Here is an 18,661-nt window from a genome sequence, read left to right on the forward strand (position 1 = left end):
CCCTGGCAGGGTGTGGAGATAACACTCTTCACGTGCCCTTGGAGAGACTGAACTGAACCAGGTGGAAGCTCCCTGAGCTGGGGCGGTGCTAACGACACTGCTTATATTTCCATACAGATACATGCATGTTTATAAATACATGCACAAAATGGTCTGAGAGGGTACATCCTACCCTGGTCAGAGTGGTTACCACTGGGGAGAGCACTGGGATTACAGGTGGTGGTCAAAGGGAGTTTCAGTTAATCAGTAATTATTTTAGGACAAAAATGCATTCATATGTTACTCATGTAATTTAATAAAAATTCTTTTAGGGCCCGGCCCTGTGGCCAAGTGACTAAGTTCACGCCCTCCGCTTCAGCGGCCCAGGGTTTCACCGGTTCGCAGGCTGAGTTTGGACATGGTGGCTCATCAGGCCACGCTGAGGCAGCATCCCACATGCCAGAACTAGAAGGACCCACAACTAAAATATACAACTATGTACTGGGGGCCTTTGGGGAGAAGAAGCAGAAGAGAAAAATACAGAAGATTGGCAACAGACATTAGCTCAGGGCCAAGCTTTAAAAAAGATTCTTTTAGAAAGAGACTGGAAGAAATAGAAAACGTTAACAATTGTTTTCATCGGATGGGGATATTATAAATAATACATTATTTTTTCTCTATACTTCTGAATTTTTGAATTTTCTGTAACAACACTACCAATAGGATTTTCTGTGGTGGTGGAAATGTTGCCTGTCTCTGCCGCCCAGTATGCAGCAGCCACTAGCAACGTGTGGCTAGCAAGCACTCGAAATGTGGCTGGTGTGATTGAAGAACTTAATTTTTTATTTTACTTGATTTTAATTAACTAAAATTTAAATTTAAATAACTACATGTGCCTAGTGGCTACTGTATTGAACAGTGTAATTCTGTAATGAGTACATATTACTTTGTGGCTTTATTTCCAAGGGTTATTTCTCCATTTTTAAAAACTGAGGTATAACAAATAGAATAAAGTGTACAAATCTTAAGTATGCAGCCTGATGAATTTTCACACATGCACCATACACCCGTGAAACCACCTCCCAGACCAAGTTACAGAACATTTCCGGCACCTCAGAGCACTCCTTTGAGCACCCTCCCATCCTAGTCAGCACCTCTGACTTCTTTCCCCAAAATTAGTTTTGCCTATACTTGAACTTCATGTAAATGAAATTATGCATTACATATTCTTTGTGTCTGGCTTCTTTCACACCACGTTATGACCTCCACACCGTTGTGTGGAGCTGCAGTTGTGGTATTCCATTGTATGACTATGCCACAGATCCCTCCCTTCAGCCCCATTCTCCTCTTGGTGGAAATTTGGGTTATTTCCAACTTGGGGCTATTACAAATAAAGCCACTATGAACGTTCTTGCACTTGTGACAAGTGAGTCTTTTGGTGGACTCAAGCACTCATTTGTATTGGGTGTATGCCCTGGAGTGAAATTGCTGAACCATAAGGCATATGTATCCTTCCCTTTAGTATACTGTTGAAGATTTTTTCAAAGTGTCTATAACCATTTACATTCTCAACAGCAACAAAAGAAAGCTCTACTTTAAATGCATGTAACTTTTATAATCAGTAAAAAAAAAAAAATGCTATTTTGAGAAATAAGAGAGGCAGCAAGAGAAACCCTTTGTCTAGACAAACTCCGTAATTAGCAGAAAATTTAACAATATATAAAATACATTATCCTTCGCTTAAACTGATTTAAAGAGCTCTTGGAAGGAGGTTTGGCTTGGTGGCTGGGAGCTCTGGGGTTGGAATCAGACAACTGAAGTGCAAACCTCAACCCTGCAAACCACCAGCTGTGTGACCTTCCACAAATTACTAACCCTCTCCACTCTTTGGTTTCTTTGTCTGTAAATTGTAATAATAATGTTACCACCTCACAGGATTATTGTAAGTATTAATAAAACAACGTTTATACATTCCATAGTATGTGCCTTGAATGTGGTAAGTGTTCAATAAATGTTAGCTACTATTGATATTATTAATATTTATATTAATATTAGGTGACTATTAGCATTTTTAGTCAGTCAAAATACGTGATAAGCCACTTTTATTAAAAAGCATTGATAATTAATTCTTCATTCTCATTCTTTCCCCATTTCAACACTAATCAATTCTTAGGAAGTTCCTCTCTGATCTCTATGATTGTGGTAGTTTTTCTCTCAAATGGTTGGAAGGCTTGAATGGCTTTTAGACTCAATTTAAGGGCCAGTTTGCTAGAGTGTTGCTAAGAGAATATGCATCTAATTTGCCAAAACCAAATTAACTCCTAATACACAAGGGGATGTGTTCAAGCAGCAAACAGTTGATAAAAATATAAACACTTTCATTGTCCTTATTCCATATGGACTTAAACTTAATTATTAATCTTATATTCACGTGTCCAGACAAAGCACACACCATTAGCACAATTTAAAAAAATCAGACCATCTTTAAATTACCTAAATTACTTATTCAACCAGGGGATGATACAAAGTCTTTCCAGCTAATTTAACCCAAAGTTGATTTTATGTTCTACCCACCGTGGCCTCTTTGGATGACTTTTTTTTTTTTAATTCATATCAAATCTCATTAAGAACACTGGCCATATTTCGAACTAAATGCTAATATTGCAAGACATTTTATAATTCAATCTTTTTTATATGCCAGTCATAGTAGATCTTTCATTTTTAATATAATGTGATTCTCTATTGAGTCCTAAGGCAAAATCTTGTCATTGAACACATTTGTGTGGGTGGGTGTGTTGCAAATGCAATCAATTAATTGACACATTACAACTGAAATGGCTCTGCTTGCTCCATCCTCAATTTTCCAGCACAATTGTTCCTGTCAATAACTTCATATTGAAGATTGACAAGGTACAAGTATTTGTTAGGTCAGATTTGGCAATTTATGGCCTCTACATAGGACCCTTCTTTCTTTCCTCATACCTGGACTTGGCTTTTTCCGCCAAGAGTGCACCCCATCCCCGAAAGGGTGAGGTCCCCCAGTTTCTCTTGCTCAGTGCTCCTGCAGTCCTGGTTCTTTCTCTGCAGGTGATGCCTCCTGTTGTGCAGACAGAAGCTCCCTGTTTCCCTATGGAATGTCTCATAACTGGGGTTCTGATATTAACAAATCTGGGGCAAGGCAGTCATAGCAAGATGCCGTCCTCCTTCCTTTACCTACCAAAATGCATTACCTTGAGATCCAGGAGGGAAAACCAAGATCAGCATCACCACCAGAGAGTAACAGTCCAAACATTTACTGACTCAAGTAAACTTTAGAGACGTTAGCTTTAGTTGTGGCTGTTACTGGGATGTTATGGGTGAGGGCTGCATTCTAGGCACAAGATCAGGAAGGAGAGGCCCCCACACCAGCTGCTGCTTCTTCAAAGAAGCCCTTCCTCCCTTTGTCCTTTTAAATTAATGGACTTTCTCTAATGATCTTCAAAATGGTTCTCATTCCAGCTGATCTTTAGGAGACACTTATAGAGGTGGGGGGGGGGGGGGGCGGGGCAGGAGGAGAGTGCTCCTTTCAAATCACCTTTCTGCAGACAGTTTTCCCATCTGATTCATGGCCACATCCTGGGCATCTGGTTTCTGTAGCTCAAAGAATTACTGCTCCTGATAAATTGCTCTGAGTTCCAAGGCTACTGCTGTCATATTGCATTCTCTGACCATTTTCCAGGTCCCCCCAGGAAACACTTAGGCACACACACACACACACACACACTTCTCAACCCATGAGACTCCATTCCTATGTAGCATCCAAATAAAAAAAAAAATTTATTATGGTAACATTGGTCTATAACATCATATAAGTTTCAGGTGTTCATCATTATATTTCCATTTCTGTGTAGACTATACCATGTTCTAAATAAGTTTTGTGACAAAACACTCTGTAGAGAGCTAAACTAGCAACGCCCTGGAAGCATGAAGTAGAAGCTCAAAAAAATGTGCACTGAATGAAAAGCTTTGGAGCCCTGGAGTGAGGGGTGGACGTGGGGTTCCACCTGCAAACCTCCACAGGTTCTCACAGAGCAGCGTGCCAGTGGCAGTCAGGCCTGAGGGGTGGAAGCGAGGGAGAGACAACTGGCTCCTTGGCCGGAGGGAGTGAATAGTGAGCTCTCTGTCTCTGGATAAGTACAAGCTGAGGTTGCACAGCCACCTGATGGGGACACTGTAAAAAAGAATTTAGCCTCAAATGGGTAGTTGGATTAGGAAGTCTCCAGGGTCCCTTCCAACCCCGGGATTTTATGAGATTCCTTGAGGAAGAAAAAAGGGAGAGGCAGAAAGAAAAAGAGAACGTAGAAGAGAGAGGAGCAAGAAATGAAAGAATAAAATGTAAAAGGAGACAGAAAGGAAGGCCAGAGGCTAGGGACCATTGTGTGCATGTGCCAAACATTTGGGCAGGAAATGGAGTGTTCCTGAGAGGGCTGGTATCTCGGTGGGCAGTCAGCAGAATGTCACAGCACGCTGATCCTCCACCTCCAGCACCCACCCATTCTGGGCCTGTGGGCTGAGCCTCTGGGCCTGGCCTTGCCCAGGGAGCATGAGGCCTAGCTGGGCAGTCTGTGTCCATCCATTAGGAAGCTTGGCTCAGGACAAAGAAGGGACAGAACTCTCAGCAATTCTGCACATTTCCCTGGGGGCACTCAGGATCCTAGGCATCTCCAGGAGGGCTCTCAATCCTTAGGACGGGGGTACAGGAAAGAGCCCTTCCTCCCCCACCCCCAATGACCAGAGGATTGTGTTGGACCAAATCGACAGGCTCTAAGGGCCCAGCCAGGCCTGTGCCCAAATGCAATCACATAGGTGGTTTCCTGAACCAATCACAGGAATCGGGTCAGTCCCTGTCTAAGTCCCCTGTTCGAAGCCAGCATTTGCAGGTGGAACAAAGCAGCCCTCTTCCTAAAAGATCGTATTTCTGAGCTGTGTCCCTGACAGTGGGGTGGGATGCAGTGGCAGGGTTAGGGCTGTGACCTTCAGAAGGGGATTTATCCCTGAGACAGCTTTGCTGGTTTGAGAAGGGAACCTGGGGTCTGGCCCTGGGAAGTGTCACAGCTACCACCTCTGCCAGGAGACAGGCAAGGATAAGATACTGGGTATCTGGACCTGGGCCTGGGCCCCAGCCTAGACTGGTCCAGTTAGGAAGACCTGATATCCACAGAGACGATGAGGGATGAGAAGAGACTGAAAGAGGGAAGAAGGAAGAGTAGGGATGGAATCTTCATCTGCTCCCCTCATTTCTATTCCTTTCCTCTTCCACCTCCCTTCCCAGCTACTCCCTAATCCTGTGGGGGCAATTCAGCTGAAACACGTAGTCAGCCCAGCTCCAGCACTGTAGCACAGCATCCACTCTTGATCCCTCTGTCTCTCCCGTTGCCCACCCTAGAAGCCCCACTTCTAGGACTATTAAATCAGTGTGCTTGCAACCCTGATTCTACATGTGCATCCACCGTAGCCCACCCCAAGAACCTCACCCACCCTGACGGTTGCCCATGAATATTCACTGGGCACCCTCCCCCAACACACACGTGGGCACACACGCACACACTTGCTTTCTGGGCTAAGGCGCCAGCCTGTTCTGTGGAGTCAGTTTTGCCAGGACCCCCACCCCACTTTCTGCTCTCCATCATTTGCCTGCTCTGTAGTTTGTGTTACTTGTGACCTCTTTTATGCGAGCCCCAGCAGCCTTGCCCCTATGACTCTCCCCGCTGGCTGCTCTGAGAAAACAGAGGCTGGTTCTGAGACACAGAAACTAGGCAGTCCTCACACACACAGCCATGTCCCATCACAGCGACAGCGTCAACCCCAGGACTGTGCACACACACAACACACTCGCACACACAACCCCGCGCTCCCCTTGTTCAGGCTGCAGAGATCCACCCCTCCCTTCCTACAAGCCCTCCCCACTCACTTCCAGCCTCCCCCAGACCCACGTGGTTTCGCCCTTGCGGCCTGCAGTTGGAGGCACCCAGAGCACACGCCGCATGGAAACACCTGGGGAAATCACGGACAGTCCAACGAACACGAAATCACACAAAGGATCCCAACGGGAGGATCCCAAGGGCTCCTTCCTTCTGTGGTCCCTCCGTCTGTCCCCCGACAAAGAGTCACCGAGCCCAGTTCAAATCGATTGTTTTATTGGCTGTTTACATACAGACGCCTTTAGAAAAGGGCGCGGCTCCGGGGACTGCTCCGCCCCAGGCCGCACTTGTGCTGCGCTTCACGGACAGGGCTGGTCCCCACGCCCGGGAAACCCCCCACCCAACCCCGACGCTTTCCTTCCAGAACGAAAAAAGACCCCCGCCCGAGTCGCCGCGCCGCGGCCCACCTCCCCTTCCCTCCCTCCCTGCCCCTACACTACACAGTCACACTTTACAGGACACAGACTGTTCCCCTACAGAGCACACTCGTCTAGGACTACACGCCGGTCAAATACTGTTCTTCCGGGGGGAGGGGGGGTGGGACACGCTAGGACGCAGGGGCTTTTCTCCACCGGGATCCCGCCGCACGGTCACGCGCAGGCTTTGTGAGGACCGGGGCGCACGTCCTCACCAGAGACCCAGCCAGGAGGCCACAGTTCCCATGCCCCCGGCGCTGGCGCTTTTCGAGCTGATTTCTGGGCCGGTCTTACAGCAGCGGAAACGGAGCTGTCGAGTGCACTGATCTCCGGAGACCCCAACTCAGCGACAACGAATTTGGCCCGGGACCAAGCCCGCACCCTCGGCGGAAAAAGGGCGCGCGGTTCAGCACCGCTTTAAGTTAGGAGAGAGGGCGAGAGAAAACGGATTCCCCCACCCCCCACACCTGCTTCATTTCCCGCCCCCCCCAAACCCGACACACACACACTCCCAGTTTTCCCAGAGGCTGGGAAGGGAGTGTTAGCACCAGACCCGGAGTGTCGCTGTCTTTGAAAACAACGAAAATATGAAAATCGGAGCGCGGAGCTAAAAGGTGCCCCAGGCACGGGGTTCGGCTCCAGCCGGTGGGAAGCTGAATGGGGGTAGGGGATAGAAGGGTTTGGTTCCCAGTCGGAAGAGGGCTTTGAAAGTAAAATCTAGGGAGTGACCACTGACTCCTGGCTTCTGGGATGTGCACCCCGGAAAGGGCGGAGCAGGGGTAGGGGCGGGACCCCACAGCGCTCCACGCTAGGGACATCTCCTAGGGGTCCCGGGTTGACCCTGGAGCCACAGCGTTACCGCCAGACGTTTCCAACGTCTTCTCCGGTTTCCTGTGGCTCCAGAGCCCACGATGGGGCCGGCTGCTGGGCAGGTAACAATTGCGATGGGAATGGAGAGGCGTGGATTTCGCCTCACGGTCAGCGGGTAAGGTCTTATATGGGGAGGGAGGAGCAGGGAACTGTGCTTGCCGTGGAGGGGAATTCAGCCCACAAGGACAATTATGGTCGTAGGTGGCGGCGGACTGGTGAAATCGTCCCACTCCCCACTAGAAGTCCCCGGTAGTCAAGGTTAGGGGGTCATAAGGGGGCAGAGTAAGTGAAGGTGGCGGGGACGAGGGTGGGGGGCATAAATCCTGCCAGCCCTAGGCTTCTGCTCCCAGGCATCCAGGTGGGGGGTGGGAATGGGAGGGCCAGGCGGGCTCCGGGCTCAGCCCACTGTCTGCCTGTAGTTGCCGTTAATCTCCTGGGCGATGTTGACCGCCTCGGCACCCAGGGGCAGCCGATCACTGTACTCAGAGCCCGCCTCGAACTCTTCTTGGTTGGCCTTGGACTGGGACTCCACCAGCGAGCAGGCCGCCAGGCTCTCCTCCCTCTGCAGGTCCCCACCTGCGTCCCCCTGCTCCTCATCTTCGTCAAGGCCCTCCACGGGGGCCTCCTCTGGCTCTTCACCGCCCACCTCGCCGCCTGCTGGGTAGCTTTTTTCGGACTCGAGGTAGGAGGCACGCGGGTCGAAGTCGGCGGCGATGCGCTTCTCCATAGGGTCAGGGGCCTGCGGCCGCAGGATAAGACGGTAGGGCTTGCCCGGGTGTTTGGCCAGCAGATGGCAGCAGGCGGCGCCCAGCAGGGGCACGGTGGCCAGCACCAGAAGGAACACGCTCACCGCTACGATAACCAGCAGAGAGGGCAACTCCTTCTTGGTGGCGAACACCACTTGCACGTGGCAAGCCTCGCCTGCCAGGGCCAGGCACACGGAGTAGTTGGTGCCAGGCCGCAGGCCGCGGAACCAGTAGGCGTTGACGCCCTCCTCCACCCGCGACCACTGCACTGCTACGCCGCCCCCAGCAGGGCACAGATAGAGCAGGCGCAGGGGCCGCCTCCCGGGCCGCCCCGCTCCTGCAACCCCGCCTGGCCCAGGGCCCCAGCGCGCCGCCAGTGGCGTCAGCTGCACCCGCGCCTCGCGCTCCGCCACGTCCAGCGCGATGACGCCCAGCTCAAAGACGTGCGGCTTAAGCTCTGCGCTCTCGTTGAACGCGTGGTTGGACACGTACCGCGAGGGGTCCCCGTGGCCACACCGCTGCTCCTCCACAGGATCCGCAGATACCTGGTCTTCCGCCTCCTCTCCCTCACCTGCCTCCGCTTCCTCCAGCCCCTCGGACTCCCCGAGGACGCTAACCCGGTCCAAGCCCTGGCCTTTGATTTTTCCCTCGGGCTTGGAGGGTAGGACGCTGTTGCCTCGGCCTTTCGCTGTGGACTTGCGCTCAGAGGTCGGGGCCTGCCCATCAGGGTCTCCCCCTGCGCCAGGAGCGTGCTTTGGGGGACCGGCAGCGGCCACCGCCACGCGTACTGATGTGGAGTTGGCGCCCAGCTCGTTGTGGGCACGGCATGTGTAGACTCCTGCTTCTTTGGCACTCAGGAGGGGCACCAACAGGGAGCCGTTTGTGAGAGCCAAGAAGCGCGGAGTGGCTGGGGGCGCGGGCCAAGCGGGTGCTGGAGTCGGGGTTGGGGCCTCCGTCTGCGTCGGCCCGTCCCCATCTCCTTCCCCCTCCCCGTCTTCCACCTCGTCCCCCTCGTCTTCCCTGCTCAGGACCGGCGGCTCTAAGACTATAGTGCCACCCGGAATCTGAAGTTGCCATTGCAGGCGGGGCGTGGGGTGTCCTTCGGCGACGCAGTGTAGCATGAGTGCCAGGCCGGCACGCAAGGGGCTGCCTGGTGCCTCAGGCGGCGGCTCGACACTCAGACGCACGCTGGGCGGTGCACAAGATAGGGCGGGCAGGCGGTGCACCGGCAGCCCCTTCAGCGCGGGAGGCGAGGCGCACGCAATGGAGTCGGGTTCAGGTAACGAGACCCGGGTGCTCGCGGCCCAGGCCTGCAGCCACACAAGGCTACAACCGCAGTGGAAGGGGTTGTGATAGAGTTGCAGATGTGATAGCGCGCTTAGCGCGTCGAAGGTGCCAGGAGCCAATGTACGCAGCCGGTTGTCGTTGATGCGTAGGGAGCGCAGGTCGGGCAGCGCACCGAGTGCGTCCCGGGGCAGCGAGCCCAAGCGGTTGTGGTTCATTTTGAGAAGCTGCAGCGCGCTCAAGTTACGCAGATCGCTCCATGGGAAGCTGGATATGAGGTTGTGACTCAGGTCGAGGTTCTTGAGCTGGCTCAGTACAGCGAGCGCGCCGGGCTCCACCATGCGCACCTCATTGTGTGCGAGCCACAGCGACGTGACCTGCGTGACGTCGGCGAAGGCCCCGCGCCGCAGCACAGTGATCTTGTTGGCTGACAGACTAAGCGTGGTCACGTTGGCCGGCAGTCCTTCCGGCACCTCGCGCAGCTCCTTGTAGGCGCAGTCGGCAAACTGATGCGCGTACTTGTCTACGCAGGCACACGGTTCCGGGCACGCTCCGGCCACTCCTAGCGGTGCCCAAACCAACCACAGGACCAGCAAGGGCACCATCGCGGATCCTGCAGATAGAAGCCAGGGAAAGAGGGGAGAAGGTGACTGACTCATGGAGCGCCACCTTCCTTCCTCTATCAAGCTCTGCCTCTGCAAACCCATCTAGAGCAGGCTCCTGGGCTCTGGTAACCTTCTCCTCTGTGCCCAGGAACCTCTCCTGGCACGAATGGAGCTCAATAAAAGTCTCGAGATTCAATGCATACACCCTCTCAGGGCCCTGACTTCCTTTTCCAGCGGCCTCGTAGCTGGACCTTTTTTCCCTACCTCCCTCTCCACCTGGAGCTGACCCCACCACGGGCTCGGCCGCTCGCCAATCTTCCCTGGGCTCTGCACTGACCCCTATCTGTGTTTCTAAGCCTTCCTTTAACTCCATAAAAGGGATATACAGAAAGAGGTTTTTTTGTCCGTGACCGGCTGTCCTCCGTCGAACTCTTTGTCCCACACACAGCACTCGCACACACGCCCATACAGGCGCACAACAATACAAACACACACTCAGGCACTGCCATCAAACCACCAACTTCTGCAGGGGTTTAGAGATTCACAACACATTTCGCATACACACAAACACAAAGACACCCAGACACTGACACAGTATACCCTGGAGACCTCATTGTTCTCTCAGCTGAACCCAGCATTTGTCCAGCATTCTCTACCATGGTGCAAAGCGCCTTCCTATTCACTGTGAGAATTGACAGACACAAGGACACAAGTCCTCCCACCAACCGACCCACCCACAGGGACACTGGCACACACTTGCGCGTGCACACAGACCTCCACTGAGACTGAAATCCCAGCGGATCAGCAATGCTGAGAACTTGTGGCGAGTGGCAAGGGGCATGGGAGCCGGGGAAGTAGACTGTAGCCACCTGCCCTGGGCTGCAACTCTGGAGACAGGAGAACCAGGGGTGCTCAGTCAACCTTCTGTCTGAGGAAGGAGGTCCTGCCTCCTGCATGGACCAGGAACATTAGGGGACATCTCCCTCCCATCTGGCAGAACCCAGGCTGCTCCCAGGGTGGGGGTAGGAGGGGGTCCCCAGCCGAGGGGTCATGGGGGCTGTCACTAGATAACTAAGCCCCTTTTCTGCAGCTCCACGATGCCTGAGGATCCTTCCTCCAATAAAACCTTCTTATCTGCAGCCACACAAACGCACTCACACTAGACTCCTCACTCCCACCTAGGGCTCTTGGGAGGTTCGGCAGAGCCCCTCTCACACTCCGCTCTTTGGGAACCCAGGTCCCCAACTCTGCCTTTGCTCCCAAGGGGAGGGACCCCCTCCCCTTCTCTCTCGGTCTGGCCCAGACAGCACCCGCGAGGTCCGGCACCCTAGGCGAGATCTGGCCCCACCTGGGTCGAGGTCGTAGGGCGGTCGCCGCGGCTTACCCGCTGTTCGCTGATTCCCCGTGCGCTGCCCTCGTCTGCAACCCCTTCTCCAGACTTGATGTCGCGGAGCCAGGACGACAGCCCCAAAGTGCTTCCCGCATCTGTTGCTTTGGCTGTGGAGAAGACGGGGGAGGGGCAGAGAAAGGGACTGGTAAGTTGGGGACTCCCCTGGCCCTGAAGTCCCACTTCAGTTTTTCCTTTCGTGTCTGTGCACCCCACCTCTCGCTGGCTGCAGACTGAAGAGAGTCCTCGCGCGCTCCGGGCTCGGCAGGAACGCGCACAGCCTCTCCCACCTCCCGCATCATCGACATTTGTTAAAGCCATAGAGGGTTTCCTCTTGGCCGAGAAAACGTTGGTCACAAGGGGCGCCCCCACATCCACTGCCCTCCTCTAGGCTCTTGCCGGTTCAGGGCACCCTTATAACCCATGCCCCTACACATTTACACATCTGCAGACTCCGCCACTATCCCTAATCACACTGCCCATCCACGTTCAAACATTCGCGCAGACACACACATCTTCACATCCTCCACACAGTCGACCTTCACGTTGGAATTATCCATCACCATGTAATAATCGCGTCAATGTGTTGAGTTCTCGCTATGTTCACACACATTTTCAAAGGCACACCTTCACCCAGGACACTCACCATCCTCTCCCGCCCGCACGCGCACACATTCACGCGTACTCACCCTCCCGCGCGGGTCCCGCCAGGGCCAGTGAGCTCCGCTGCTAACTGAATGTGAGCCGCTTTTACGCCCCGCAACACGTGAGACAAACCATTTTTGAGGAATTTGAGGGAAGGAAAGGCGCACGACTAAAGTGGGGGTGGCCTGTCTTTGCCTTTAAACTCTTTTTGCAAATGCAGGCTGTGGCGCAGGCAGACCTAGAGAGGGGATCCGCTGAGCTGCGAGCAGCCGGGCTCGCGCGGTCCCTTCCTTCCCGCACCCCTCCCTTCTAGCCGCCTCCTCCCCGAAGCCACGTTCAACACGATGCATAATTGATAGTGTTAGCAGAGCGCCTCACCGTCCCTGCCATTTTTGCCTAGAGCTGGGCAAATACAAGTCCTAGCCTCCCCCGCCGCCTGCCAGTAGACGAGAACCCAAAGACGAGAGTGAACGGCCCTGCAGGGTGCGCGGGGAAGGGACGCCCTCCTCCCTGGCCCACCTCTGCCCCTGGCCAACCTCTTGAGCCAGACTCCTTAAGTCTTGTCTTTTGTGGCTAAACCGGCGTTGAAGCCCAAAGCCCAAGGCACAGGCCTGTGTGCCCCGCCGGGTGGGGCGGCGCGGGCGGGTATCAGCCTACGCTCCCAGGAAACCAGCCTGAGAGGACCAGGCGCCTCATCTTCAGGTCTTGCCAGCTGGAGGCGAATGGGGCCCCGGGACTGCAGCAGACAGCGGCACCGAAAGGGATGGTTACAGAACCTCTGCTCCTCTTGCGCACTGTGGGCTAGGAACTTAAGGCGAGTATCCCTCTGCCTCTCCCCGACACGCCAATATATTCACAGCCTCACAAGCAAAAACACCGTCAACCCCACACACTGTCCCCTACAGCCTCCGCGGCCCGCCCCCGCCCCACCGTCTCACACCCTCACACAACAGCCGGCCTCAGCAGACTCGTACTCGCTGTTCCCGACTCTCACTCCCTGTCTCTGGCGAAACCCCCACATTTCTTTTAGCAACAAGGAGGTGGAGGTGCAGGAATGTCGAGGCTTTTGGCTAAAACTCTATTTCTGTCTCCCTGCAAAGCCCAAGGCAGCCCTGGAGACAGAGTTGCTGGCCAGAATCGGGAAAGGGGTCTAGGCTCCAGGAGACATGCAGAACCCCGCCTTCCTCGGTCCTTTCTGTAGACACTGAGCTCCTCGGGCGCCCGTGGCCCTCCAGCTCTCACCCCGGGAGGTGGGGTCTCTGGCAGCGGGTCGATAGCACGGGTTTGGGGCCTCGGAGATCAATCTCCCGATTTGAGTGTTGAGCATTTTAATGAGCTGAGGAGGTGGGGGAGAAAGAGGGGCGAGGAGCGCGGCAGCTAAAGAGGCCACCCGACCGGGGGTTCCGAGGATCCTTTGTAAATTAAATATGAACAGACTGGTGCGCGCACGCTCCGGGTCCCTCCCTCTCTCCTACTCCTGCCACCGCTACAGGCGGTGCAGCTGGCTGAGACCAGCGCACCTCGCTCAGTCCAGAATTCAGAACCCAGAACTTCCCTCCACCTGCTTGGGCCTGTAGTCCCCACAGCCCCCTGAGGGTGAGGGCGCGGGGCAGGGGGCGCCCTGCGGGGAAGATATCTTCTAGGAGGGCGGAGGGGGCAGAGCACTTTGACCCTGCAGTGGGAGAGCGGGAGCGGGTCCCTAGTCCAGAAGTGCCTGCAAATATTCTCAATAAAATATTAGCAAACCGAATTCGAAAGCTGTTTGGGCCTGGCTGGGCCGAGGAGTGGCGCGGTGGGCCCGGCACAGCCTCTTTGTCTGCGGAGCAAAGGGGGCGTCCTGGGTGTGTTGTCGCACTTTGGGAATCCCAAGGGGGCCGTTGCGAGAACCTTGGCAGGGAAGAGGGGCTTGGGCAGGCGGGGGCCCAGCAGCGAGGGTGGAGAGTCAGGTCTCGGATGGCAGGTCCTGGATACTTTCCTGGGCGAGATGAGGGCCTTGCGTAGAAGCAGGGACCGAGGCTCCGGCGTGGAGGCACACAGCTTGTGGATCTTCCACCCAGTTTTCACCTCTTTTCTGGTTCTTTTTGCCTTCGGTGAGGAGGCGGATGGGGAGGCGGTCGGGCAGGGGACAACTAAGAAGGGTTGAGGGACTGGAAGACCGAGGCTGGGGAGTGAAGGGAGAACGCGCTAGTTCACTCTGCACTGAGAGCTTCCCTGGACCTCAGAGACCCGCCCCGCCAGTGTCTTGGGGACCTCCCGGGCCCGCGGGCCAATATAGACCCCTTTCCCTTGCTCTCTTGCCGGAGATGCAGAAGTCAAGGGAATTCGGCAGGGAGACAGGGCTCCAGGCGTCAGGAGGACGCCCGAGGGAGAGGGGGCCACCCAGGCGAGGGCGCCGACTCCTGCCGGCGCCTGCGGCTCCCGCCCACTCTTCAGCAAGCGCTTTTGTTCCCGGAGCCTGCCTTGGGGGAAAGACAGCCCTTACCCCCGCCTTCGACTCTGGAAAGCCCACTGCCTGCCCTGGCAGGGCTGCAGCCCGAGTCGCCCCGGGCAGAGTCCGCCGAGGACTAGGGTGGGAGCCAAGATTCCGGGTTCAGTGTCGAGCTCGGCTAGAAGACAGCGCAGCTCGCCTGGCGCCGCCAGGCGCGCAGGAGAGAGTCTAACGTCTAGAATGTTAATAATGGCACAATTATCGACGAGCTGGGGAACCGGGAGCCAAGATACCACCCCTGCGGCCGCCCACGTCTTTGATCTTTAAAGGAACAGGCACCTTATCAGGTGTGTGGAAGTAGGTGTGGGGAGAGAAAGGACACAAGGTTCTAAGCAGTCAACGCGGGGCCCCCAGATTCGGCATCTGCAGAATCCGGGCCAATGCTTTTTGACCAGGCTGGGGTTCCGACCCGAGACAGACCCAGAGGCCGAGAGCTGTAGCTCTGGGCAACATTTTGTGGACCGACCTCTAACTTCGACCTCGCGGACCTGGACGGTCTCAAGGCGGGGCCGGTTGAAACCCAGGCGATCCCGGCGCTAGCTCCTGCGGCTCTGTCCGCTCAAGGTCTCGGGCCCAGGCCTGGTCCGCGCGCGCCCCCTGCTGGACACTGCCCGCCTGGAGCGGAGGCCCGGGGCGATGGCTGCGGGGGTACTCCGCGAGGAGGGCCGAGCTGGAGCCCGCACCAAGGAGAGCGCTGCCGCGGGCACTACAGTCCCGCGGCGCAATGTGCCGAAGTGGGAGATGCTTAACCAAAGCACCGAAGCTTCCCTTCCCATGCCCACCCAGCCTGTGTCCCTGGAATCAGCAACCTCTTCTCCCCTGCCAACACAGGCACAGCCGCCGCTTTGCACCCCATTGTTTCCAGCGCCCAGGGCACAGCAGGCACCCTCTGAATCCTCATTGAACGAGTAGTCCCTGGCAGGAACCAATGAGTTTAGTTTTCCCTGGACGAACCCTTCCTGTACACCTCTCCTACCCCACCCCCTGCGGCGTGAGCCCTTCTCTTCGCTTGCTGTATTCGGCCCTGGAAGGCAGTCCTCCTTAAGTCTCATAATTTTGCCGGGGACCTATAAAATGTCCAAGATCTGAAAAAGAAAATCTGTTGGCTCTAAGAGGGGTAAAGAAAACCGCAAAACTGGAAGTACCAGATGTTTCCTGAAATGTTTACAACATGGAACGCTGTGTAAACGGTTCAGCTGACTGCGCTCAGAGTTGTGCATGCCCTTGGGTTTAAAGTAGCGCTGGGGATTTAATGGATGTGAGAGGGCCTCCGCAAGTAAGAAAGCCAGGGTCCAGGGCACCGAATATCCCCAGCATAGCAGCCTGCTCAGGAGACCCTCCCCATAGCTGCCTCCAGCCAAATCTCCTAACACTCCCTTCCCACCTTTCAGCGTCTGCAGTCCTGTTCCCCTCCCCCACATTCACACAGCGTTCCCACCACTTTCGCCAGGAAGCTGCTTTCCTTTTCTAATTTCCAGCAGAAAGCCCACTCCTCTGGGAAGCCAGTCCCTGTTTCTACTCCCCCTCCCACCTTCCATCTCTTCTTCCCTCATATACACTCTACATAGTGGTTAGGAGGAAAAGTTCTAGCATCAGACTCCACCAAGTACTAGCTGTGTGACCTTGGCCAAGTTGCTTAACCTCTCTGTGCCTCAGAAAAAAAGTATAAATATGAATACCTATTTTATTGGGTTACTGTGAGGATTAAATCAGTCAGTGCATGCAAAGCACTGAGTAGCTGGCTCAGAAATGAGCTATTATTTTTTTTTCAACAATAGCTAGAACTAGCCATTGTTGACACAAATAATCCATAACCAATCTATTAATGAAAATTTGGGTGAGTTTATTCTGAGCCAAAATGTGAGGACCATGGCCCAAGGAAGGAAGGGCACCAAAGAAGTGGGGTGTACAGAGTGGTTATATACCCTCAAAAAGGATGTTTCACATATGATTGAAACGTCCGTTTTATAATAGCCGCAAGACTGCTCTGTCAGCACAGTGATTGATGGACACAGCAGGTAGTAGGTCTGCTGTCTCAGTGGGCACAACAGGGTGGCACTTCTGTTGTCTCAAGCTAGGTGGTGACAGGTGAGCCCAGCAATCAGTTCCTAGCCTAAGGAAAGATGCTTATTCTTAAGGAAATGCCAATGTGGGGAGAAGTTGCACAGTGCGTGCTCAATGGCCCTGTCAGGCCCTTTTGGAAAAACTAAGTCAGGCCAAATTGGTTTACACCCAATGGCTTCCTCGTATACTCCAGTACATCTTATTGCTTGCTGGCACTTAGTGCTCAGAAATGAGCTAGTATTTTTTTTCAACAATTGCTAGAGCTAGCCATCGCTGTTGCCCGGCAGGATTGAGGACAGCTATGATTAGACATTCTGCTGCGCATGCCCCTACTTGTGTCCTGCCTCCCCCACGAGGGGAAGGACCTTGGCCCTGCCCCTAAATGTCTCTCTTCACCTCCTTCCCCACCCTCACGCCATGGCCTAGGTAGCAATCAGAATTACTCTTGTTATTTGTAAAGATTTCTAGTCTCACATACTTAAACCCACATTCTGAGTTTTGCTGTTACCATGCGTCTGTTTGGGAAGAGAGACAGGCAGCTGCAGCCTTGGTGGAAGGTTTTTAATTAAAATCACAATGTGTTTAAGTATTTATTGGGCTCTGTGACTTTAATTACTTTCTAGGGAAAAACACAAAATCCACATTTGCATATGGAAAGACTATTGATTTCAGAGCAAAGTAGCAACCTGTGGCAGTTTGCTGGAGGCAAGTGGGAGGAATTTCCTGAATGGTTCTAATGAAGCCCAACATTATTAATAATCTGGGATCCAGCCCATGACCTTCCTCTCAGTGCTTTCATGAAATTAGCTTAACTTGCTGGCAAGGCCCTTCATTGCCGTCAAAATTAAGGACAGCTCTTCCAGGGGCATCACGTGTAATTATCTGGGCCTGTGCTTGTCTCACTGAAGATGGAAAACTCCTGTCTGGGAGGAGCAACATGCTTAGCTGTTCTGCCCAGCCCAGGCGAGGCCGGCTCTCCCCAGAGGGCGGTCTTGGGCAGTCAGCCCCTCCACGGCAGGGTGAAGCCGGGGAGTGAAGGGCAGGGACTCAGTGACAATGCTCTCACCTGCAGATAACAAAACTCCCATCTTCAAAGTGTTTTAAACTATTCCGTGGATCATCTCACCAGCAGGAAGCAGAGGTGGCTTCAGGGCTAGTTGATTCAGTAGTTCAATGACACCAGCAGGCCCAGGTTCTTTCCGTCTCTGTCTTCTGCCACCCTTACAGGGCTTCAGCCTGAGATTCGTGTCCCTTGGTGCCATGAGAGGACTTCAGCAGCAGCTGGGGTAACACGCTTATCAGTAACAGACTAGTGGAGAGAGAGAATGGGTTCTCTTTCTGGAAGCTGCAGCCTCTCCTTAGGTTTTACTGACACATATTGGCTTAGGACGCTCCATCTCTGAGACGATCACTGGCAAAGGGGATGGAATTAATTGGCTTAGAGTAATCATGCAGCCCTGAAATGGATGCTGAGGAGTCAATCCCGAGATTCACTACAAGCGAAAAATGCCCTTTAAATAGAAGTGTTGGGCAACTGCATGATCAGAGTCATCTAATGTTGTGTTGAGATGAATTGAGAGTGACATAATTATAATGAACCTAAGTAGATACCCCCTCATCTGGAGATTAGACCAGTCTATACCCACAGTGTGTGAGCAGAGTCAGGGCTCAGTGTGTGAGCAGGCTCAGGGGCCTTTCTTGGGTAGGCATACAAACTAGAGGATTCTCTGCTTTCATAGAATTCTTGAAAGGATAAAAACCTGTTCTTGGAAATGCCTGTGCTGGGATCCAAAGCTATTTTAAGAGCAGTGGAAGCTTCAGCCATTAGTTGGATATTTATGAACAGGAGATGTTTATGAACTCAAAGATGCTCCTACATGACTTCGCATCCTGAGCGTGTCACCCACTCCCATGGCAGAGAAGAGAGGCTCTTTACTGTCGAGGTGGCAAACAGGAGCAAGAACTCTACCCTGACCGGATGAAGACTGCAGAGGCAGCACGGAGCTGCCAGCTTCACAAACTCTCCGTGTGATCTTCACCAGGTCCTTGTCCTCTCTCCTAAGTTTCCAGCCCTGTGAAGGCAGGAGGATGGGCTAGATGTGCTCAGAGGACCTTCAGTGCCGCTGCTCTCTGAGACCCTGCTCCTTGGGTGCAGCAGCTCGAGGAGAAGCCAGTTTGCAGGTTGAGTTGGGGCCTGTAGGGGGCATCTGCTGGGGT

General features: G+C 53.9%; 1 protein-coding gene across 7 annotated transcripts; it reads right to left on the reverse strand.

The window, feature by feature from the left end:
* Positions 1 to 6,454: 6,454 nt before the first annotated feature.
* ISLR2 (immunoglobulin superfamily containing leucine rich repeat 2) lies at positions 6,455 to 14,562 on the reverse strand. 7 transcript variants are annotated; one of them, XM_044764544.2, is made up of 4 exons: positions 14,375 to 14,562; positions 13,780 to 14,053; positions 11,245 to 11,357; positions 6,455 to 9,868 (listed from the first exon to the last, which is right to left on the reverse strand). In XM_044764544.2, exon 4 carries the CDS (start codon positions 9,858 to 9,860, stop codon positions 7,623 to 7,625), a length of 2,238 nt encoding a protein of 745 aa, XP_044620479.2. In that variant the 5' UTR covers positions 9,861 to 9,868; positions 11,245 to 11,357; positions 13,780 to 14,053; positions 14,375 to 14,562; the 3' UTR covers positions 6,455 to 7,622. The 7 variants fall into 7 exon arrangements, with proteins under 7 accessions (XP_044620479.2, XP_044620480.2, XP_070354314.1 ...); XM_044764545.2 differs by lacking the exon at positions 13,780 to 14,053 and having other exon boundaries at positions 14,375 to 14,559; XM_070498213.1 differs by lacking the exons at positions 13,780 to 14,053; positions 14,375 to 14,562 and adding an exon at positions 13,639 to 13,766.
* Between the last annotated feature and the right edge of the window lie 4,099 nt (positions 14,563 to 18,661).

The sequence above is a fragment of the Equus asinus genome, chromosome 2 (genome assembly GCF_041296235.1).
Source record: "Equus asinus isolate D_3611 breed Donkey chromosome 2, EquAss-T2T_v2, whole genome shotgun sequence".
NCBI classification, from domain to species: Eukaryota; Metazoa; Chordata; class Mammalia; order Perissodactyla; family Equidae; genus Equus; species Equus asinus.

What these genes read in the sequence shown, in the direction of transcription:
- ISLR2 (XM_044764541.2), bottom strand. Translation starts at nt 11,555, where the DNA reads ATGTCGATGATGCGGGAGGTGGGAGAGGCTGTGCGCGTTCCTGCCGAG. An exon ending in CAGTCTGCAGCCAGCGAGAG is followed by an intron (nt 11,358 to 11,463) that starts GTGGGGTGCACA and finishes TCTTCTCCACAG; the next exon opens with CCAAAGCAACAGATGCGGGA. An exon ending in GGGGAATCAGCGAACAGCGG is followed by an intron (nt 9,869 to 11,244) that starts GTAAGCCGCGGC and finishes TTCTATCTGCAG; the next exon opens with GATCCGCGATGGTGCCCTTG.